Below are 24,566 nucleotides of genomic sequence, written 5' to 3' on the forward strand. Positions count from 1 at the left end.
ACAGCTTTAATTTGTGCTACTTGTGTTTTATTTGTCTAAGGCGACTCCCACAATAACAAAAGATGTAAAAGCTTTTTTAGGCTGTTAAAAGTTACTGAGCAAAAAGAAGTAACACTGCAAGATGGACTTCAACATACAAGAACAAACCAAAAAGCACAAGTAAACAAGAAGTCTTTCAACAGCCTGACAGCCCTATGGATTTTCTTTAGTCATTCATCTCCATTAAAGTTTCAGAATATCAATTAGTCAGACAACACTTCTAGTAACTGTAATGCACACGCTTCGTGCCACTGCACACCTTTCTGAAAGAGGATCCTTGCTTCTTACAAAGCTCCCAGTCGAAATGTGGCAGGTGGATAAAAGTCAAAGAGCGATGGAATAAATAAAAAGCAAGTGACCTTTAGAAGTTTATTAATGAGAATGCAATCTAGTGTTCTCATTCTGAATTTCACCCATGAAAGGGCTTAAGCAATCTCTGAGAAGAATTTCATTCCCTGAGGTGGAAAGCAGCAATTCTCAGAACAGCCTTACATCTTTTTTTTTTTTCCCATCCTCTAATAATTACGGTGGGCTCCCTGCTAAGGACAAAGCTTTTCATTCTCCATCCTCCCTCCAAAGAGAAAAAGATAGCAGTCTTTGAAAAAAAGAATTTGTTACCTTTATCTTTTTAACAATCTTGTTTTCTTCTTCATCATCTGTTTCTGGAAATTCATATATTTTAATTTTGTGTTCTTGGATTTCTTTCATTATCTAAAAACCAAAAACATTATTTGTTTGAGAAACTCACACTTCTACAGCAATTTATTTCTTGCTGCCATCTGATTCTCCCTCCTTCTGTTTCACCTGCAAGACCTTTTATATTTAAGTTAACATCATGAAACTTGCACAGGTTTAACACCGTGAGGCTACTCCAAGGGATTATTAGCAGGACCTTCACTTCTTTGGCAGGAGAACACAGCTTAGTGCTGGAGACTGCACAGCTAATGGAATGCTATCCATCAGTGCAAGGCATCAGAAACAACCACCTGCTTTTTATGCCCAGGCAAACTGGGAGATTTATATTGATATATATGTGCAAATGCACAAACTAATATATCTGAACTTCAGTTCCCAGGCTGGTACAGGAATTGGGTACCAACAACAACAAAAACCCCAAAGCAATAACAACAAAAAACCTGTAGGCATACTTCAGCCCTTTGAATTCCCACACCTATAATTTTCTGTTCCTAGCTCACTCGAGCATCACTTGCTAGAAGTAAGATCACCTCGTTTAGTTGATACACTGATTCTAGCAGCAAGATGTATTGAAAATATTTGCAAGTGCTAATGAAAATTTAAGAATAACTGACAGCATCATCAAAAATGAGGCTGTACTGTTTTGGTGCATGATTTGTCTGAAGCATAATTTTAGAAACAAGCTGATTAGTTTTACAGAATTTTAGATGGAAAAATATTAGACCATTTAACTTGCAGCTACACTGCATGGCTTTGGAGAATGTTTCTGATTCACAGGTTAGCAATCTCATAAAGAACATCAGTTCCTAGTGCAGGCAAGGACTTATTTTCAAAGTTCCATTTTGGAAAGTCTGCCCTAATTAACATCAGCTCACTGATAAAATTGTGCATGTATTAAGAAACATGCTGCAGTCTACATTTTTTTTCCCTTTTATATAGGGTTACATCCAAAGAAAAACCCAACACATGAGAAGAAACCAAAATGGTCTACAGCATCTTGACTAAGTCTCTCCAAGGCAGGAAATGTCTTTTCACATTCAATCTTGTATCAACAATTTTACGTGAAGCATCACTTAATATCAACATTTTGAAGAACCTGTTATCCTTAAAACTAGAACAGGACACTGTTTGATGAAACCAACCTAACATCTTGTTTCACTGTGTTCTGTGTCTTCATTATCCTCCTTGTACAATACAGGAAAGATTAAGTGTTCTGATCACACAGTTAAAATAAGCCACTTGAAAGTATTACCACCAAATTAGTAAAAATGCAAAGAAACAATGTCAAATGCACCAATGCTACAGTTATCTAATAATCTTTAAAAAGTACTGCTACAGACAAGACTGACTGACAGGTATACTTTTTCTCATCTACTACCTGATGCAACTTTAATATATCTATGGCACTTTCACGTTGACATGTCAATAGTACTAATGTAATATTTCAAATACTGCCTTTGTTTTGTGTACGAGTTTTGGGGGATTCTTATTTTCTTCTTTTTTTTTTTCCTTTTTTTTCCCCTTCCTTTTCTCTCTCTCTCTCTTTTTTTAAAACAACTTCTGTTGGGCACCTAAATGTTCAAAGGCCCCTCCTCCCTTACTGATTTTTATCTCAGCAGTGATATACTTCACCTGTCAGGAATCATGCTATACTTAAATCATCTTCCCCCGAGGACAGAAACAAGATTATTTCACCAAGAAATACAATTAAATCTAGAGATATAAATTACTCAGCTTTGCTGTCTTGAGTCACTGCTTCAGGGTTTGAACCTTGCATGTAAGAAGTTAAATCTCACCACTTGCATAGGGACCAGGTTATTAAGCTATCTCACACTGTAAATATTAATCTTTCAGCTCACCTGTTTTTTAAACTGTTGGCATTCCTCAGGTGTAAGTGTGTCTGCTTTGGCAATAAGTGGAATGATATTCACTTTTTCATGCAGGCGCTTCATAAACTCTATATCCAAAGGCTTAAGTCTGAAAGACAGCATTAACGAATATAAATTGCAAGGCTTTAAACTAGAACATGCAAATTATTTGGGATTTGTCTTGACAACCATTCTTAAAGCACTGATTTATAAGTGACAGATGCTTGAATTTCAAAAGACTACCTATACTTGCAATAGGAAATCCCCTACCATTGTACAATGTTAGAGAAGCAAGTCATAAGCTAATGTTACTAGTAGACAAGAGACTTCTGCTAGATGAAATTACACTAATTTAAGCATGTGATAAAAACTCTCCTAAGGTTGCAAAGCTCACAAGTTTTTATTTTTTTAATATCGTGGTGTTGAAGACAGTTAGAACTGTCTATGTACAATCAAAGTAGAAGCATCTCATCTCCAAAGTACTGTGTTTAACAACAGTGTTATCAAAGCTGATGACAGTACCTTAAACTAAACATCTACCACAAGATTACATTAAAAAAAAAAACAACAGTGCAGTTCAAAATGGTCAACATTTCCTGCTTGCTAAAGTAAAGCCACAGGTTTCAATGCATTAATGCCTTAGAATTATAGCAAGTTTAGTCAGGCTTAAAGGATTCACTTAAAGGATTTAACAAGATTATTTCTCATATTAAAGAAATTAGGATTAGCAACAGATTCAATTGGTATTCAAATTTAGCTTCTCCTCCAAATCACATACACACGTATATAAATGAATAAAGAAAAAGCCAAAGAAAGCTTATTTAGTTTCACTTTAACGTTGTCTACTTGCCACTGAATTTTTAGCTTCTCAGCATGCTTCTTTTCAATAGCTAGCACTAATGGATGTTGAGTTTAAAAGCACTGGTGTGACTATCCATTCACCCAAATATGCCTTCCCTTTCCTCATCTCAAACAGCTACTGAGGTCAACACCGTGCCAACGGGCAGCCATCAAAGCAGAACAGTTCCAACTGCAGCACTTGAGACTCAGACATGCAGACTTCATGTGAAGATCCTAGAAGTGCAGGAAGAGGCTGCAATTCATCACCCATCTACCAGCCTCTTCTTTTTCTCCTCCTGTCCCATACCACCTAACTTGTTAGTTCAGATGTTTGTGTGGATACCAGCTACCAACAGTGAAACACATTAAATGGAATGACCAAAAGTATCCAGAAGTTGCAGCAAGCCTGCTTTTTACAAAGGTATTAAGTCAATGGAACAAACAAAAGCAAGTTCACCTACAAATGCTTTAATTCACTTTAAATAGACACATGCACTAAGGGTGAGGAGTATTTTGTTTGATGAGTGGCACAGGTTGCTGTCTTCACAGGAAGCACAATGGAAGACTACACCACCACAAAAGCCAGGTAGGAAGTGAGTAATGTCCTTTCAGAGAAGAGCGCATTATAAAAGAGGAAATTAATGCTAACGGAAGCACTGATTCTCTCTGTGCTCCATTAATTTCCTTAATTACAGAACAACTCAAAAATTGAAAGACACAATGCAAACTGAACTCAACTTTGACCTTTTTTCAAGAACAACATACAGTATCACTGTAGGGAACATTTTACCAGCTTCTAAACTTATAGTCAAAACTAAAACTTGACTTATCTGAATTTTTCCTTGCAAACAATTTGTATCAATGGTGGGTTTAAAAGGCTTTAACAGATGAAAGGAGGGAGAAAAAGACTTTTTTTCTTTGAAGAATCCCAGATCTATACTCAAAAAATTGATTAACACGAAGGAAGTTTTATTCTCCCTTTTATTAACATGAAAATTTAGTTTGGCACAACTAATGAAGCATCTGCCTAATATTCAAATATTTGCATTTAAAACTGAAACACATATTGAGTAAAACTGACAACAAACATGCATGTTGGTTAAAAAATGTTTAAAAGTAAGCCTACACAAGAAAAACAGCCTTTTTTCACTGTCAGAGAAATATTTCTCAGAATTGTCACTTCCTCTGCAAGACTTTACTATTGATCCTTGCAACGGAATACTCTACTTTTCTCCTTCTCCTGGTTTTGAAGGTACTACTTTAAGAGTCTCTGACAATGTTGATCAGTTGTAATACATGATAAAATGCTAAGCAACCAAACTCAAAGCCTGCACCTAATACACTCTGGAAATGCAGTTCTCTCTTTCTACCACTAGATAGAAGTCTGATCAAGTTAAAAAGCAAGAAGAGGTGGAACACTGCATAATAACTGAAAAAGAAAATCTAAAATGCTGGAATTGTCACTATGGAATGTGGCATTCCATAGTGACAATTCCAAAAATGGAATTGTCACTAGACAAAGGATTATTCTCCAGGTGTATGCATGCTTAAAAGAATGCCAGAAGCTCTCCATCTTCAATTTATCATTAACATCAGATGGAAGAAGGGAATAAAAGAGGGAAGGAAAAAACTCTGCTGCTTAAAGCATGAGCCAACTTTTACAGCTGAAACGTATTTTGTATATATTGTATGTAGCAAGTGTATGAACAACACAGAGCTAAGTAGTAGCTTTAGCACTTTTGAACACTTCTGTATTTTTAATAGTTCCAATACTATTTTTTCTCGTTATGCAACTGATGTGCAGCCACGTTTTCTGGTGTTCTACCTTACTACCTGTAAAGCTTACTGATGTTCAGCAAGCCAAAGTAAGCTCATCCTTGCAGTTAGGCACGGTCTGCAGGCCATTTAGGAAAAGCTCCTAAGTAAAAATGTCAAATTTGAGTGTTTATCTGAGACAAAGACAGAGATAGGAAACTTAACATATGCTAATACTAACCCGTGTCCTGAAGGAGCAATGAAGTATAAACAGCACTGAACTCTATTATCTGGCATCTGACGTCTGTTCACTCGAGATTCTGCATTCAGGTAGTCCTCAAATTTACTGTCAATGTAGTCAATAACAGGCTGCCAACTGCAGGGGTGACAGGAATAAAAGCCTGTAAGTTACATCATTTAGGTAAAAACTCTGACTTTGCTAAGAATTAGTTGTCTTTTTTTTTTTTATGAAAGAAATCAACAAACAGCTTCTAACCATACAACTGAGTTACACACAGGCCTGAAGACTGAATATACTAGTTCACTGGAAAACCCTTACAAACACAATTACCTGCATCGTAATAGCATTAAATAGAATACTTAGAAGAGTAACCAAAGGAAGTCCTTTGATGGTCAAATCTTGTCAGAGCATATAAACAGGTTCAGCATACTGGAAGTGCTGATAAAGAGCTAAATGTTCTGTCCACTTTAAAGGCATTAAGAGACAAGCTGATAGCACTTCCATGAAGTTATAACGGTAATGACAACTACGGCAAAGTTTCCAGTTAATGGCAAAGTACAGGCAAGTTCAAATACATGAGTTTTTTAACCACAGATCAAGGCATACACTTAAACTCACAAGGTATTGTATCACACACACTAAAAGAAAAGATAATCCCATATTACTGTGGGAGAACAAAGAATGTCTTCTTACCAATTACTATTATCCACAGCATCTCCAAATCCTGGTGTGTCAACTATTGTAAGTAGTAACTGAACACCACCTTCTTTGATTAAAACTTTTGACTGCTCAACCTGTAAAAAGAATCAGATTAAATGCTTCACAATAGTCACCAGTTTTAAACAACAGGAAAAGCACTCATTGAGTAAGAAACCCAACAAAAACCTGCCAACCTTTCTGCCTCAGAGCAACTTGTTTTGCTTATAAAATCCCAATTTCTTTGGTAATCACTGATTGCACATCAAAATGGATCATGATTTAAATTGTAGAAGTCCACAATAAAAGAACCCATTTAAGTATATAAGATATCCTAATGTTTTATCTCCTTTAAAAAGAGGAAAAATTCTAAGCTGACATCAGCATAAAGATATTCTGAGGTATCCACACATTCTCATAAACCAGACATCATCCTCATAGAATCACAAGGTTGTAAAGGACCTACGAAGTCATCTAGTCCACCTATCCTCCCATTACCATTACTACCACAAGCTACTAAACCATATCTTGTAACTCCTCATCCAGATGCCTCTTGAACACTGCCAGGGATGGCGACTCCACCACCTCCCTGGGCAGGCCGTTCCAGTGCATGACCACTCTCTCAGAGAAAAAGTTTTTCCTTAAGTCTAAAGGAAACGAAATTGCTAACTTCAGTTATTTTAAAGAAAATAGTTTTTTAGCGCTAAGTCTCACCACCTGCCCCAACCACCTTACATGTTACATTCCTAGTTCAGTTCCTCTCTTCAGAGCATGCTCATTTGCATTCAGCAAGCATAACATTGGGGAAGGAATCCAAGAAAAGTGACTGTTTCCTGTTATAAAGGCAGCAAGACTGGAAGAGAACACAATCCAGCTGCAATCTGCTGCGCCACAACTCACATGATCATCCTGGATTGGTTTTCTGGTAGCTCAGGTCACTGATAGAAACCTGACTCAACAAGACAACCACCCCAGTATAAGATCTGATGCAAGATCCGGGTGTGGGAACGTCTACTAAAGCTGTGACCATCCATACATAGCATAGCTCTGTGAGCTTGCAGGAAGCTAGTCAAAAGTACAGGCTGAACAGCAAATAGACTGCCAAGTCCATTTCTTCCTCAATTTTTTTTCCTCACATGATGTAGTAATATCTCAATAATTATTGAGGATGCCAATATCAGATATATCCACCCAATGAAATAGCATTTGGTGAAAAAATGTGCTATAATCACTGTCATACCTGTCAGTCTGATCCACAACAGTAAGAAATGATAAATTCACAGTAGTATTTTGGCTCTTTTGAACTGCTCACATATTTAATCACGCTTTTCCTGATATTATTAGTAATTCAATAGAAATCGTCTTGAAGCTGTTTTCTAGATACAGATTTAACAAATCAACCGCTCCATTTATTGCTCTTAACGGCAATTGACTGCACACAAGTTTGCAGACATTTATGCCATAACACTGCTTAATATACTGCTTTAGCTTCTTGATGACCAACCACAGAACGAAAATTCAATTATATGTAACTACCTGCAAGAACAGTAATGACTGTTAGAGTAGAAACTTGGATGGGAAGTCCTTTCTGGACAGCCTCTTGACCTGCTCAAGATCCGACAGATCCTTCCAATGATACTTAAGAGCTTGCACACAGCTATTTGTGCAGGTCAAACAGGCTGATTCACACACACACCTGAAAACTGTTGCGAGCACTTTGCAATCACTGGCTGTATGATGTGACTTAAAGCTGTAAGATAAATGATCCCTCTGCAGAAAGTCAAACTAAGTACCACTTGCATAAGACACTCATAATTAAGAAGAGAATATCCAGAAGCACAGAAAACAACAACAACTTCAGAGAAGTTGTGGCTCCATATTTAACCTCTAAATATGTAGAAAGCCATTTCCCCCCCACCTTGCTTATCAGAAAGTATCCTATCCAAGCCAGATCAATCCATTTTGCTGCTAGGTCTGAACAAAGTAATTCAGCAATGCCCTGGCTGTCTGCAGCATGCAGTCACCATGAGCAGATTCCTCACCCAACAAGAAGGGAAAAAAAATAAACAAAAATCAGTAAGGCACCTTTATAAAATAATTCTCAGCGCTGGAATTATCTGGATGATGAGTGAACTTCAAGGCCACCCATGCTCTCCTTCTTGAGCATGCCTAACTGCAAAGTTACAAAAGTTTAAAACAAAGAAAAAAACAAAAAACCCACCAAAACAAACACACTAAAACCCACCCACATCCAGCCTAGACACCACCTAGCCATCCTTCCACTAACTGCACAACTTGTATCCTTTCAAAAGAGTCCAGTATAAAGCACAGAGAACCTGTGAATTCACGCAACATTCAAAAATGGGAAGTTTTAATCGTGGTGAGTGGATTTTTTTTCCCCTTCAAGAGCTCCATAGAGAAATTTTCTTGTACACAACTGATGCCAGAACTCAAGGCAGTAATCCCCAGACACACAGTCAACTCGGCAAATAGTTTACTACTCACAAGCTTTAGCACGCAGAAGATTAACTTCTGATTCCTTGAATTCTTTTTACTATATTGCATACAGTAACCACAGAATGTTCCTACAACCAAGCTCTCTGCAAGTGTAAGAAAGCCATTACATTTTCTAAATACTACAGATGATAACATTAAGATCTGTACTCTTGCCAAGCACTACAAGGTATCAGCTTTATTCTTCAGCACAAAAATTCCCAGTAAGAGTCATTAAATTCTTAAGCTCTCATAGTGGAATGCTTTTACAGGAAAAGTAATTAATAACGAATAATCTTGAATGTGTGTTTATAACCAAGAAAAAGGAAGGTCAGGAGTTCCTTAGAAATGCCACACCAAACGTTTCTCCCTGAGTGCAGCTAAATTTCTGAAGTCACCTTCTGACAAATGCCCTGCCTTTGTAACTGAATCTCTGTCGACAATGCTAACATCTTACTTGGTGCTAAGGATTCAAATTCTTACTTTTCATCAATTCCTGTAAACCCTACTGCAATAGCAAGGCATTTTCAAATACTTGCTGAATAAGAAACGTAATCAATCTAATTGTTTGTCAACGTGCTGTGGACAGTCAGACCATACCCACCACAGACCCTAAGTGGTAGAGACAGCTGGTAAGGGACAGCAGGTAAAAAACCTGCCCTACAGCCTCTGGAAAGTTGTATTTCTTTTGTAAGCTAAATGGACGTGCCCATAGATGGTCAAAGGCAAAGAAAGCAGCAACATCTGGAAGAGATCCAAAAAATCCCTGTAAACCAGTGTCATTCACAGTTAAGCATCCAACTGCATCCTATCATCTGGTTTTTACAAGTATTCCCAAGGGATTCATGGAAAACATTAGTTCAAGCCTTGGAATTTAAAACTTTTAATAAAAACCCTACTCCAAACAGCCATTTTCCCATGCACTCTGGTTAACTGGGTCACGCTGGTCTATCCTGCAGTGCTACACAGAATTCTGTGACACCGAGCACGTTACAGCTTGCCTATTTTAATGGATTAAACAGGCCTTTGCATCTATCTGACATCAAGTCATTTACTATTAACTGCTGTTTCTTGTGTTTTCCATGAAAGGAACACAGAGGATGCGCCTCATGAAACAACATAAAGCCACTACTGTTTGGGAAAATACTTGAAAACTACAGTTAGCAATTATTTAAGTGAGACCACTACAAGTTTTCTGATCAATGACTCCCACCGTATCAGAGCAGGGAATTATTACCACTGAGGGTTTAGGCTGCTCTCATGTTATGTCTTACCTCTACTCTACAAAACCTTAGCATTCTGATATCCAGCTTAAAAAATGCTTACAGTAGTCAAGAGTACAGATCCCATAGATCCAAATGTCAGACTTTGTTACTAACTCTTTGTTATTTGCTTTAAATCACATACAAATCAGCCAGAGTTGCCAGCACACACAGTTTCCAAAATTATTGTGGGAAACGTTTATTTTCACTTAGAAATTGAAATAAGAGACTTCTGTTGTTGAAGAACACAACAGTTCAGGATGATTAGATCATCTAATTTTGCTGTTTAGCACACGAAAACACTTAACTGAGACTCCAGAAACTCCACGTGAACAGTTTTTATTTAGTTTTTCTTATGTTGATCCACCATTAGTCAGGGATGGAGTGAGGTACCTTTGAAAGCTGTTTTGTTATTCACCTGCTTGCTTTTAAGTTTGAATGTGATTTTTTCTTGTTTTTCCCAGTTAAAAAAAATCTTCCAATGACAGGATGTCAACTCACCCTTAAGTTATTTAAAACAATACATGTGAACATAATCTGAATTGGTTTAGCTTCAGCTACCCATGCAAAATCAACAATAATAAAGCCACACCAAGCTTTTCCTCCAATAAAAGTCATCCTTCTATGTAGTTTTCCAGCATTCACTGAGCTTCATTATAGCTCATTAATAAGTTTATTTTATTAGAGCTAAACTATTGGCACACCTCTTCCATATCACTTAACAGTTCTTTAAACCAGGTTCCATCAGCTCAGCTTTTCTTAGTGCTCTAATGCCCCTAATAACAAGCAGACCAGCCCACGGCCCATTTTGGCACTGATTGTGATTTTATGAAATACTTTGACAGACGTGGCTAAAGCTTAGAGAAATATACTGTTCACCTCCAGACGTTGAAAAGCTATCCTCCAAATAAAAATAAATAGACAAACAATATTCTGTAACAAACATTTTATATTAGCATTTCAGACTTTGAAGTTGAGCTAACTGGCAAGCAATTTCATTTAACCTTCTGAAGTATGAGCATAAGCAAGTTTTTCCTGGTTATCATCTAGTGTTCTGAAGCTGGATAAAAAGTGGATCAAAAGGGAAAAAAATAATTCAAAAAACCTGACACCCAGAACTCCAGAAAAAAACCCACCCCCACAAAATACTAAGGTCAGTGGATCACAGCATTGGAATAGTGCTATCCAATTCCACTGAGCATTCGATTTTAAAATTTCTGTTTAGTGTTCCAAGTACCTACTAGCTCAACACAAGGCCTTCTAATCCCTTCTTGACAGCTCTGTCAGTACACAATCACTTTGGACACAGCTGAGGTGATGTGAGTGTCACACTTTGCAGTTGGAGGAGCTGTGAGGGACAACAGCAGCAGTCGTGAGCCATAACCTGGTACTCAGCAGAGGTGTGTGTGAAATTGGATTTTATCATAAGCTGTCTTCACCAGAATCTTAAACAAGCGTCCGACAGACATCAAGAGAAATGAGTGGAGCTAGTCTGTTCTTATTCCTTCGCTCAACTGTGGAGGCAGAAAATAGCTGACTGAAGAGCAATTATTTCCTAAACTACTCACGACACCAAGAAGGCATTTAGTTATTTCTTAGTATTAGGTTGTTTTCTCTTTGAATAATATTTTTTATAATATGAACAGCATGCTGCTCTTCTTGAGAAGAAAGTATATCTAAAAGCAGCAAAATATTACGGAAAACAAACAGATCAAGTTCTGCTTTTTCAATGTGACTAAGCATTTCAGTTGTAACACACACTTGCAAGAACATATTCGTTGCCTACAGAGTCTAGTGCTTAAAGTCAGCCAGGTTCACCCTAGTCCAGAGTAACAACTTCTAACTGGTAGAAAATGCACCACAAAGACTTCAGGTTGCAGAATACTGCTGGGTAGTTTTACACAAAAGATTTGCAGTAAGTGGAAGGACCTAATAATACACAGTTTCTGAAAGCCTGCTTTAATGAGTTTTTTTACTGCATATATAAGTATTTCTGCATATATACTTGATATTTTAATTGATAGTAAAACATTCCACTTCCCAGCATGACTGAACCCATGTGATATTCCTAAAGTAAAGGCAGTACACAAAGCAGGGCTCCCACACTTCAAAAGGCTACCAGTTTCATAGCCTGAAAGTTTTGCGTAGCAACTGTATGCTGGGCTGCACATTGAGTATTTCATAGTGGTTCACATTATGGCTGCACTTATTTAAGTTATTTTATTTTTATTTAAAACATACGTACTTATCTGACAACTGTATCACCTTATGTCACTGAATTGCAAGTTAATTTACTCAAGCTGCAGTCTTTCCACAGACATACCTGTACAGTCTTTTTAATTCTGTGTGAAGGACCTGGATACTCCGGGGAATATAATTCCGTTAAGAATAATGAGTTGATTAATGTTGATTTTCCCAGTCCAGATTCACCTGCAAGGAAACAGAACAGTTTAGTAAAAACATAGAATCAGAAATGGTATAAACACCTACATGGATATTTCAAATATTCTTAAAATATAATACCTGAAAATATTCACTACTGTCTGAGGGTTTGAGAAGCTATCATCTTCCAGATGTATATACTGTTTTTTTTTTAAACAGCAAATCCAACTGTCACTGTTAGATCCCATAAACGTTCCTTTTTCAGATCACATTTTTGGTAATGCTAAATGCATTTAGCACTTCTGCATAGCTCCTTTTAAAATACACAAAGGCTATACTGTCCAAATTAAAGTTTATTAACAAGTCACCCTCCTGGTACTAGTTTGTGTCATGATATCAAAGTGGATTCATTTATCTCCTGTATGTTGATATTATTTGAAGATCTTACTGTAACACAGGGAGGGGGGAAGGAAAAGAAGAACTTGAGATTATTTTGTTTTCATTACTAAAGTCATGAGAGCTAAAATGAGGTTTCAAAACTATGTGGTTTGCATGGCAATTCTGTTGGTGGTGTTGCGGCATGGAAGGGGAATGGATTTTATTTGTGGTAGGGTTTTTTTTTTTTTTTTTTTTGCTAAATTGTTCATGAACAACAGTAAAACAGCCTTCCTAAAGAATCTGGAGCCACTATTGCCACGACAATCCAAATGAATACATTTACAAATCCCACCATAAAAGTTACCCCCATTTATAGCTCCAAAGAGACAGGAGCAAGAATTCCATACTGACTACTTGCATTACAGTACTCAGAAATACAAGTCTTTTAGCTTAGCTTTGTATCATAAAGGAGTTACTTCAACATGATGATGCATACCAGCATGAAAATAAGCAAAAAGATGTATGAGATTCATTCTTTACGTTCTTCTTTAAAATTTTCCCTATGCGGTGGTGTTAGTGTTAACTGAAACAGATACAGTGACACAGAAATTTGCTGGAGGCAATGCATTCAGATACAAATTAAAAACTAGCCTGCTACGCCCTGTCCGCCATCAAAAACACTGACAGTTTTAGAGACTAAATTTCAAGCTTCAAAACTTGTCTCAGTAGGTGTCCGACATTAACATAAGTAATCAAGAGCTACAAAACAGAGAGAAGCTATGAGCTTCAGCAGACAAGCCTGTGTTTCCTCTGTAATCGCTGGCTGGATTTCATCCACCGGCTAGTTTATACACATCAGCCAGCTCCATTACAAGCGTGGAGCTCCAAGCCTCCGTGGTACTGAACAGAGCAATCTGATTAGCTGTACTGTAAATGGATTAGCAGCTGCTGAAACGCTGCAAGTGGAGCTCCTGCAGTCTGGCTCTGCTATGAGCAGCGCTCCTCCTGCCCAGCCCACCCTGCCTGAGAGCTGAGCTCGCCTGCAGGGAACCATCACGTGGGGAGCACGGGCTGCGACAGCCAAGGAACCAAGGAGCAAGGAGACACCCCAAGTTATAACCCCAAAGCAGAACTGCTGGGAGCACAAACCCCAGAACGACAGCAATCCAAAAGCTAGGAGGGATGAGTTTGTTGACAAGCATTTCATAACTATCATTGCAGATTTTGCCTTTTTCTGCAGTCAGATCTCTTAGATGTTTCACTGTGCAGCAAATACATTGCTGAGAAGTGCCTGGTTGCAAGAGACACACATACACTGACGCTCTTCATCTGCTCAATCTTAATGGCAGGGCCAGCTGCAGTTCCAAGGCTCCCTACAAGCCTGCAGTGGACAGAAGCTCCCACAAAGCTCAGCTTGCCGAAACACCCAACACTGCTGCCAGTTTGAAGCTCTGGATTCCTCCCACTGCTCTGCTCAGGACACACACATCACTCCAGGTAAGCTGGAAAGTTATTTATCCTCCCTGCTGAACCCCATTTTGCAATTTATAATTCATATTCTTTTGCCGATCACTCCTCCTTCTTAGTTGACCATAATCTCCCAAAAGGCTCTCTGCTGCACTGTTGAGGAAGCAATTATGGGCTGCAGGAAAACGTTTGCGTAGCCAGTTTGCTTACTGCAAGCAGAAGTGGAAAACACAGCACAAACACTCTCCTCAAATATAACACTGCTTGTCGTAATACCACTGAAATTCAACATATGGAAATGAGATTTTTAGCTTTGAAAAGATTTGATGAAGAGCCAAGCAGCTCACTCAAGATGGCTGCTGCAGCTGCAGCACTCCACAGAGTCTGCTTTCTGACCTACTGCAGCATCAGGAGCTGACAGATTTGGGGTTTCTTTCCCTCCTAACAGCACCAAGGATAGGAAGGCAGTTTTGAGCTGAAGTCAGCCAAAAGACAACACGTTAATGACATTCATGCACCATCCTGCGCTCAGAGGTGCCCAGCCATCTGAAAGCACGTGCTGATGCTAACTTTAATCAACCAGTGCAGATTGCAGTAGTTCAGACCGCTTAACCGCTACATCACCTTACAGTTAACACTTACAATGGCAGTTAAGGCTCTAATGGAAAGGTACACTGAAACCATAGGAAAAACCCAACTGGAACATTCAATTCCGTACTACGGGGAGTCACACTGCTCCCACTGCTGTCCAGTAGGAGAGTCTCTGCTGACTCCAAAGGATGCAGAATTAGAGAAGCTAAATATGTTCAAGCAATTCTAGCCAGCCTCATGCATTTAATTATTCTGACCTTAGCTAGAAATATGTTAAACAAAGATCTTTGCTTTTCCCCAGTCAGAGGCTTGTTCAAAGCAAATTCACCTGAAAGGACTCCCTATTGGAAAGACCTGAACTGCAGCTTCAGAGGATTCAACTGGCTACAAATACTACAAACAAAACGTAAAAGGGAAAGCAAATGGAATTTACTTCGCTTTAACGGAAAAAGCACATCCACAAAAGACATATCCTCCCCACTTTATGTAACCATTTCTGATGAGATTTTGCACTGTCAACACACCATAAAGAGGCAGAACGATACAAGATGACAGAACCATTTCAGGGGTCCTACCTTCCACTTCCATTATGATGCACAACTAGATCCAGCAGCCTAATTCAGAGTGATTTTTAAAGAGACTTTTCTGTTTTCAGCATAAAATAATTCACTTCAGAAAGGAAAAATCATGAAATACTTAGACTTTGCAGGATAACTCTGAACCCTGAAGTCCAATTGTTATTTATGATGTTCACATGGTGCTGACTTCCTTTACCATGCCCTCACTCTCCCACTAAATGTTTCATATATGTTTCAGGTTCTTCTCAACTTCAGAATTCCAACACTTTCTCAAGCTGCTTTTCCTCTGAAGTAATATCCAAATACATTGAGTTAGCCACTACCACTGGTAGAATTAAGCAGGTACTTCTGTTATACAGTCCACCAGTCTTATGAAAGACAACCTTTTGCAAGATTGGAAGAACTGGCAAAAGTTCCAACTCTTCTCACGTCTATGAATTTCCAAATGTCTGTGTAGACATTGGAGCTTCTCCTCATACTTCATTAAGTTATATATACCCAGTGCCTAGTTTTTTTCCAGTTCGAATTCTGTCCATCAGCTCTCATTCCAACTTTGTTACTTCAAAGGAACTTAGGCGCAAGCCTCTCCTCCCTGCGATAATAGAAATGAATTGTTATCCGTACATCTTAATGACACTGCTTTTTTTCACCATTCATTGTTGTGGCACGTTGAGAATGTGGCCTATTTCCAACCTCCTCCAACTTTTCAACCTCCTCCATCCTTATTCAATCAAGTACAGGGGAAATGGGCAAGCAGTCCAATCCAGTTTCCAGCATTATATGTGATTCCTGGTATATTCGTAACTCCAGCTGGAGAGTACTATCTTCCCATTACATACTCCATTTCCTGATAACGCACCACATATCATCTTCACGTTATCGTATCACCCTGAAAATCCAGGATCAGTTTTCTATTGCCATCTCCTTGTACTTTTAGAAATCTTTTTCTAAAATCCAACCCTTGAACTCAGAAGCACAACTTACAAACTCAGGTTTATGAGTGTGCATTAAACACGATCCAAATAACTAATCAATGCTGAAGATTCTCAGCATGCACTCTGCAGGTTCTATTTGCTTATTCTACTCCCTCACTGAACAAGGAAAATTGCTCTTGCAGACTTGACCAGAAGTTTGCTACTCTTCACCAACAATTAACAGCTACCACCACTGCAGCAGTATTTCATGTTCATGCCCTATGACATTCAATTACACCACTGAGAATGTAACTACATATACTATCTGTGCCCAGGAATTTCAAGTTGCTTTCCCAGGCTTCAAGTAGAATCCATAAATCTGCAGTTAAATTGCCCTGAGAATCACGCTTCACGTACTGTCGCCAAGATGGCCCAGTTTCAGCCTCTTATCTATTTAGAACAGCAATACCTGCAGATTCAAAATCACAAACTCTGGTGGGCGAGAGAAGGCATACTCATCTAAGGGTGCCTCAGACCTTAGCAGAGACAAGCCAACAGCACTTCATGTCCCAGATGAAACAAGTTCTCTACTGCATGCTTCTTTTTCCAAAGCTTCCACTGCATTTTAAGATGATCGTATATTAAGAAGTCTGATCAGTGTAAGTCAGTCAAATGCATGCTGCAGATGCTTTACTCCAAAACATTTCTTCTTGGACACAGGGCTAGAGATTTTTAGCCTCAGACAGATATTTAAAAGGGATCAAGTTCAACAGAATAAGCGCTGTATGTCCCAGCAAAATAGCTACACAATATTTACATCAAAGCATATTTTATTTTTAGCAGGTATGTTAGGCTCTCGATGGAATCTCTTCCATTATATAATTTCTAAATCAGTTTCCGCTTAAATTTAGTCCCAGCAGTTTGATGCTGCTGATTCGAAGGAGGAAAAAGCTTGTCAGAAGACAAAAATAACGCATTTCCTTTCATCCCTGCAGAACTCATAGTATATGTGCATGACAGCACCTGCAGCATTATGCAAACGGCCCATGTCTTTGATGCTGCTGTACCACCGTTTTCAGTTTTTGTACAAAAGTGAAGCTCCATGAATAATCAAAGTTCATGAATAACCAAAGAGCAGACTAACAAGCAGCATTGAGAGCAAGCGAGAAAGCATACAGAGCTTGTTATGATGGAATAGGCTTCTCACAAAGGGGGAACGATGCTCCGCCACATGTCATTACAGATGACCACAAAAACGGAGGCTACAAGATGCTTTTAATTTTAAGTCTAATTTTAGAAGTTTTCATAAAGGCTGGTTCCTGCCTTCACAGCACTCTGCAAGACACAAAACAACGTTTCAATACACGTGCGAGAACATCCAAACGAACCCAATGGAAGCAGGGGTTGGGCACACTGCTACACTCTACAGCCTCTCCCATCTATCTGCAGTACCCTGTAGGACACTGTCATGTGAAATCTTGCAGACAGCTCAACTTTGTGTTTTGTAGGCGTTCACAACGGGAACGAAGCCAAGGCTCCGCCATTTCGTAATTTATGCTCCAAATTCAAGTTATGGAAGCAACATCTGTTAGAGCCACAGAGCTGATCCTAGCAAAACATTGCTGGGAAGTCTGCTGGCGATAAATTTGCTTTTGCCTATCAGCAACTGCGTCAACAACAACAAGAATTTGACATTCAGTATACAAGGAGATGATTTCATCAACTTTCTTCAAGCGTAATTTAAAATTTAAGTGCAATAGCTGAGGACAGTCTCTTGGCATATTGTTCTGGCCACAGATCCCATCTAAATAATTCAGAAAAGCCAATAAAAGCAGGGAATGGAAGTACTTCAGAAGAATACTGCAACAGATTTAAGATAGCTTTTCTCAAGTAATATTAATTCCTTTAGCTTCCTGCAACTTCGCAGATTAAAATGGCTGTGAAATACTGGATTTATCTGATCAGATTTTGACTGCTGTCAAAAGAAATGCCCCCCCTACTCCTAACCACTGCTTGTGCTGGGATTCATCCTGCAGCATGGCGATATCCAGTACCTGAAGGGAGCCTACAGAAAAGCTGGAGAGGGACTTCATAAGGCATGTACAACAGGACCAGGGGAAGTCATTTTAAACTGGAAGAGAGTAGATTTAGACTAGATAGTAGGAAGAAATTATTTACTGTGAGGGTGATCAGAACAGGTTGCCCAGCAAGGTTGTGAACGCCCCCTTCCTCCCTGGAAGCATTCAAGGCCAGGCTGGATGGGGCTTTGAGCAACCTGGTCTAGTGGAAGGTGTCCCTGCCTATAGCAGATAGAACCAGATGATCGAAGCAGATAGAACCAGATGATCTTAAAGGTCTCTTCCAACCTAAACCATTCTGTGATTCTATGGTGCTATGATTCTACGATCCAGCTAACCAGGGCATGAATAGCTTGTGGAAAGGAAAAGGAGGGAAAGCAAGCATGGCCTACAAAGCAGTTTCTGAAGCAAGATGTGTTACTTCATCAATCACGAGGCAAAAAAAGCAACTTGTCAGCATTAAACACTTTTAGTCTACTAAAACCAAAGAACTGAGATCACTGATTTCTGTTCAGTTAAAGCTCTTGCACATGACTGCAGGTGGTAAAAACAGCCCACACCTTTGGTCCATCCAAATCTAGCACCAGTAACGGCTGAAGTGCGACAACCTAGGATTAAGCATCTAGGCTGTACGCACCTCCAGGCACTCAGCTAGTGCAGCAGCCCAGGCTTGCCAAAGCTCACTTTGATTTGTTTTCTGTGCTAGTTAGAAGAAAACCCTACGGCTGATAAAGATGTATTCACACTGCAGTTCAGTTTAGAAGACATCACAAGCAACAAGGAGTTGTCAAAACTGACCTACATGGGAAATCTGAATTCACAAGCTCTCTGTGAAATAACTGGGCTGAGGGATTCAACTGAAAATGACAAACTGCAGAGCTCCGAGACAACAACCCTTTGTGGTTAAATCCCACAGCCAGCAGGTACCTTGAATTTTCACCCATCTTAATGAAAGCAAAACAAAATGTCTTCACAAGAGAAGGAAAAAAATATCTGGGTCCAAAAGGAGAAAAGGAAAGGAACAAAGACAGTAGCGAAAAATGCTAGAGGAAGATGCTCTGTAAGACTAAAAGCATGCATCTTAGAATGCCACTGCTGTATTTGGAAGAACTACGCAGCCAGAGAAAGCTCCAGAGCTGGACATACTCTCTGAAGAGAGACGAAATGATGAATGTAATTCACTGAATTTCCCAATTATATGAATTTTCATTAAAAATAGAAGAGAGAGGGGAAAGACAATAGGAACACAATTTTTATCTCTGCATTATTAATACATTACTATGCATTTCTATCGACAGCTATATAGCATTTTCTGCACATACTCTGACTTCCAAAATAGCTTTAGCTTGAGTCAGCAGATGTTAATCAATATCACAGATTAATTAGTCACAGAAAGGTCCTTCATTACTTGAGGAGAAAAAAACCTCACACAGCCATCTATGTGATGATGAGGAGATTTTAACAAAAAAAGTGATTTGGATTTCTTAACTTTTAAGGATAAAAAGAGACTGCAGTATGAACAGAGGATCAACACCTCAGCAGCCCACATTACTTGCTTTCTACTTAAAACCAGCAAGTTCTGCATGTCAGCTCAAGCAAAAGGAAAGAAAGGTAAAGCCTATTAAGCAGGACCTTACTCAAAAACAAACAAAACAATTTTGATAGAACTAAGGCAGGAGCAACAGTATCACAGAAAATTTGAGAAGGACAAAAAAATGGACTTTTTTATTTAAATAGAAATTAATGAGTCTTCGGCATAATGCTAGAAAGAGCACCCAGACTGACTTACTCAACCCTGCGTTAGCACTTCCCTTTCAAATGACACAAGAGCATAATAAAAACTATTGGAAATAAGAGCTGAGCACTTTCAAAACACCCCAGGTGAAAAATACTACCATTAAAGCAATCCATAAAATATGTCAGAGGACTAAACAGATTTCTAGTGCTAGCCAAAATTCCTCTTACCACCTTATACCTCATCTCTCAATGCCTTCTATTCTTGATGTCTGTGTAAGGGCTTGCTATTGCAGGCAGCACAAAGGAAACTATGTTAGGACAAGGCACTTAATAACTGGCATGAGTGGTAGGAGAAAGATGGACAGCTTACTTACTTAGTTCCACTAATTTACCCCAGTAACATTGTTCTGGGGTGATAAATAACAAAAAACAGGGCAATGGCCTCTGCAAGGGAGGGAACTCTATGTCTGCTTTTCAATATAGGCTTAGTGTTAATACAACGAGTAGAATAGATGCAGAGATATTATCTGTGGGGTATGCTGCTACACCTTTTGAACAGTCTTGGCAAAACGTACTTATTTGATACCTCATTCACTTGACATGGCTCTGTGTCCTGTTTCCATGAGATAGGTCCCCCTGTATTCCATAAAAATAGGTACTTTTCCTTTTAGGAAGAAATATGTAAGCTGAGGTAGGTTAGAATCAGCTTGCACTGTCAAAACTATACTTTTTTTTTTTTTATGTTAAGAATTTGTGTTGCTTAAACACTATAAACCATTGCTTCCAAATTGCTACCACAGTTAATTAGTTTTCTAGTAATTACTCAGAGGAGAACGGAGCTGCTTTTGTAGCCAACAACAGGAGCACACATTCAGAAAGCAGAAAGGAAAATGGATATACCTGCTGATAAGGCGATACCCTAAGACCTGCCCAGTGCATTCACTCTTAGTGAGCTCCCGTGTCTTCTGGTGGCTGAATGTGAAGGGGGACCTCCTGGAGCTCCTTAAAACTAGGGAGGACACAGCCCAGCGCTAGCAATGCAGAATCAGGCAGTCACAGGCTTGGTCTCCGCAGCCAATTAGAGTGATGTACAATGAGTTTAGGCAAATGTTTTCCCATACCAATTCTTAAATCAGTCCAATGCAATATTAAAAATAAACAACAACAAAAGCCACTGACTTCACACCTTCATGAAAATCTGACACCCTCTCTTTTTTCTCACTGTCTGCGGAGCGGTTAGCTGCTGGTTTGTGCTATGCCTGGCACTGCTACAGCAGAAAAGCATTGAACAAGTACTTGCCAATAGTCAATTTTCTCTAAATTATCAACTCTGAATACACTCCGCATTTTGGCCAACAGCATATCCCTCCAACACCTAAGAAATAAAAATACCTTGGTATTTTTCTTCTACCACAGCGTGATGATATCCTTTTAAATTAGTCTTTTTAATACAAAATGTAACAAAATCTCACCTTATCTCCTGCCCGCACTATCTATCCACACTACTCTAAGGCTCTGGGTTTCACTGGGGATTTTAGAGTAACGTACTCCTAGCCTCACAAAAGCAAATCACATATTCTGCTAACTTTCAGACTCCATAGCCCTAGCAGCACTACAGATTTGATGATCATGTAAAATTGAAAAGTTGGGTCTGAAGTAGCTTGTCTGCAGTGAAATGCTTCCCACTCCCCTTGTGCCACCTTGAGGAGCTTGTCTTAGTAATTCCCAAAAAGATTCCTGCTCAAGTTAGGTGTTGTAGATATGTGGCTCATTATCTATTAGTTTATACCGAAATCAATGAAATGGTAATTTACTAACAGCCTACAAAAAATTAAGAAAACCTTCAGCAATGTGTGGAAGTCTGATTAATACGTAGCCATTTATTTACAGTTTAACACATTAGAAAGTTTCCCATTCGATTAAAAAAAAAAGTCACCCATAAATACATATAAGTGACATTTCCATAACCGACAAGTGTTTTATTTGAAACGTGTCCTAAAAAAAAACACTGATACAAAAACAAGATTACACTTGCACTATCTATGTACTACATTTATACTTAGACTAAACAAGATTACACTTGTGCTACCTATGTACTACACTTGTACTTACACTAAACAATGTGTCAATTATAAAGCAAAGTTTTGTTTGACTTACAGAGAAGACTAGCCTTCATCCTGCACTGACTGGATGGATCAATGGCACCAAAAAGGCACGGTGCCAAAGCACAGACGTATTCACTTGTTAACAAAAATTAATCTGATGCATGACTGCAGCTAAGCATTGCTAGAGGTTATGCTTCACCCCTGAGCTCTCAAGAGGTACAGACAGCTACAGATTTCACAAAACGCCATTTCTAAATATTTACCTTGAATTAATTTTCAGTGACACCCTACAAAGACTGAGGAACTCCGTAGGATGAGCATCTCTTGCAGCTATAGAGGGTTGAACAATCTTCAAGGAAAAATAGTTCAGATAAACATAAATCCTTCGTTACAGCCATCACAATGCAGTCAGTGACTCTGATGTTTTAAGACTTTTAGCCAAAAATCCAGAACAATTCCAAGAAAACCTAGGCTCATTTTGACAAGTTTCTGCAACAAACGACTAATTCCCAAAATGGTATCAACCAGGACTGCTACCAAAGAAATGAAATCCCAAACTCCACATCACCCGTTCCCCCTGTGTTGACATGAGATTTTCTTTTGTCACACAGACTACTCCTCCTTGCTGCTCCCAGAGAACAGTCCAGTTGGATTCATACGCTGATCCCACCTGGACAAAGCATCGTTAGCTGTTTCAGAAGCAGAACAGACCTAAGGCTGGCCAAAATCTGAACTAGAGTCTAAAGAAACAGTTGCTTTTGTTGGATGACAGTTTTCCCTAATTAAACCAGCATGGCACTTTATAAATGCCACTGAGGCCAGTATGCCTCTTCAAATGATGGATAGTCACTCTCGTAGTCTTACTTATGCAAGAGACACTCCCCCCTCTCTACCCCTCCTCCCCCATGCCAATTGAACATTCCCATCCAAGCATCTTTAAAAGACTGCCTGTTATATTCAGAAACAGCGTGAAAAAAAGGAATCCCAGCATCTGTACAAGAACAGAATCAGTTTTAAAAAGCACTCGACAGAAACTAGTCAAGAAGAGGCTGAACACGCATGGAATGAACAATTTAATTTTTCCCCCTTCGCTTTGTTCTGTTTTTCATTACACAAGAAAACTCTTCAAGGTTTTGCAGTGGAAAGCACTTGTCTTATTTTCCTACAAGTCAGAGTAACCTGGTTTGAAAAACAGAAAACCTGACAAATGCACAGTATTGAAATGGAAATATTGCAAATTTTGCAGTTTTTAAAGAAGTGCAATTACTGAAGGGCTACCAAAATGAGAAAATAGAAATCCTGAAATAAAGAAGTCCAGCGTTGACTCCAGTACCACATTAAAAAGTGTGTTTTTGTACAGTGTTTTATCCATTAACTTCTGCGAAGCTAATCATCCTTGCCATGTTTTGATGGGAGATCTTGCAAACGAACCATCTTGGAAATGGCAGATCATCTTATTTTCCAGTGGTAACTTTATGCTGGTTGCATTACTACCAACTTTAAAATGATGGAAGGAGAAAAAGACAGTTTGCTAGATCCAACTGGTTGGTGGAAAAAGAACTGTGTCAAAGAAATCCTTTGGCATCAATAATAAATTAAAAAATAAAAATAAAAAAGGCAACTACAGGAGTTAAAGAACTTTAAAAACAGAGTTAAGCACTGGAATAGGCTCCCCAGGGAGGTGGTTGAGTCACCATCCCTGGATGTGCTTAAATACCGTTTGGATGTGGTGCTCAGAGACATGGTTTAGCAGAGGGTTGATAGAGTTACAGTGGTATTGCTGGGTTGCAGTTGACCTTAAAGACCATCAAGTCCATTTCCAACCTGAGCAATTCTATGATTCTATGGCAATGGTTGCCAAGGAATTTGCATCAATCCTGCTATATGTGAAAAGATGCAACTCTAGATTCTTCCTATCTGTTTCTAAATACTAAGGCTGGAAGTGCTCATTGGTTAGAACACTGTCCTTGTAAAATGGAAGAAAATAACTCCTTTACACATTCAGTAGAGACATTTAGTGTTGGAAATTACTACAACAACAACAAACAAGGCACTTTTTGTACTTGATTACATGTAGAGCTATCAGCAATTCCATTCTCAAAAGCTCTCCGAACAGAGCTTCCCAGTGCTAAAGCCACGCAGAGCAGCAATTCTGCAAGCAAGGACAGAGCTCAGACTAGCTGTCACACAGTGGAAAGCAGCACAAGCCACCCCAGCACCCATAACTGGGTTGAAGTCAAATAGTGCCACAGACAAAAAGGAAATCAATATCAGAAAGCTGTGGAAAATGGTTTCAGGCGAGATTCAGACTTCAGCAGAAATGTCTGTACCAAACTCTAATATGATATAAATAAATGAGCCCTTTGCTCTCCCAAGAAAATTGCTTACAAAACTAAGCTCACCATAGACAACCACAACACATTTCTTTGCATTTTGTATCTAAGTG

General features: G+C 38.9%; 1 protein-coding gene across 12 annotated transcripts in view; it reads right to left on the reverse strand.

Moving 5' to 3' along the window:
• Nucleotides 1–24,566, reverse strand: part of SEPTIN7 (septin 7) — a 72,872-nt gene that overhangs the window by 14,208 nt on the left and 34,098 nt on the right. For all 12 annotated transcript variants that reach the window (XM_046923804.1, XM_046923798.1, XM_015281549.4 and 9 more), the window contains 5 exons: nucleotides 12,214–12,320; nucleotides 6,133–6,233; nucleotides 5,440–5,574; nucleotides 2,595–2,712; nucleotides 658–750 (listed from right to left, as the gene is read on the reverse strand). In XM_046923804.1, coding sequence (XP_046779760.1) covers nucleotides 658–750; nucleotides 2,595–2,712; nucleotides 5,440–5,574; nucleotides 6,133–6,233; nucleotides 12,214–12,320 — 554 coding nt within the window. The remainder of the gene's footprint in view (nucleotides 1–657; nucleotides 751–2,594; nucleotides 2,713–5,439; nucleotides 5,575–6,132; nucleotides 6,234–12,213; nucleotides 12,321–24,566) is intronic.

Source organism: Gallus gallus, chromosome 2 (assembly GCF_016699485.2).
Source record: "Gallus gallus isolate bGalGal1 chromosome 2, bGalGal1.mat.broiler.GRCg7b, whole genome shotgun sequence".
In the NCBI taxonomy this organism is placed as follows: Eukaryota; Metazoa; Chordata; class Aves; order Galliformes; family Phasianidae; genus Gallus; species Gallus gallus.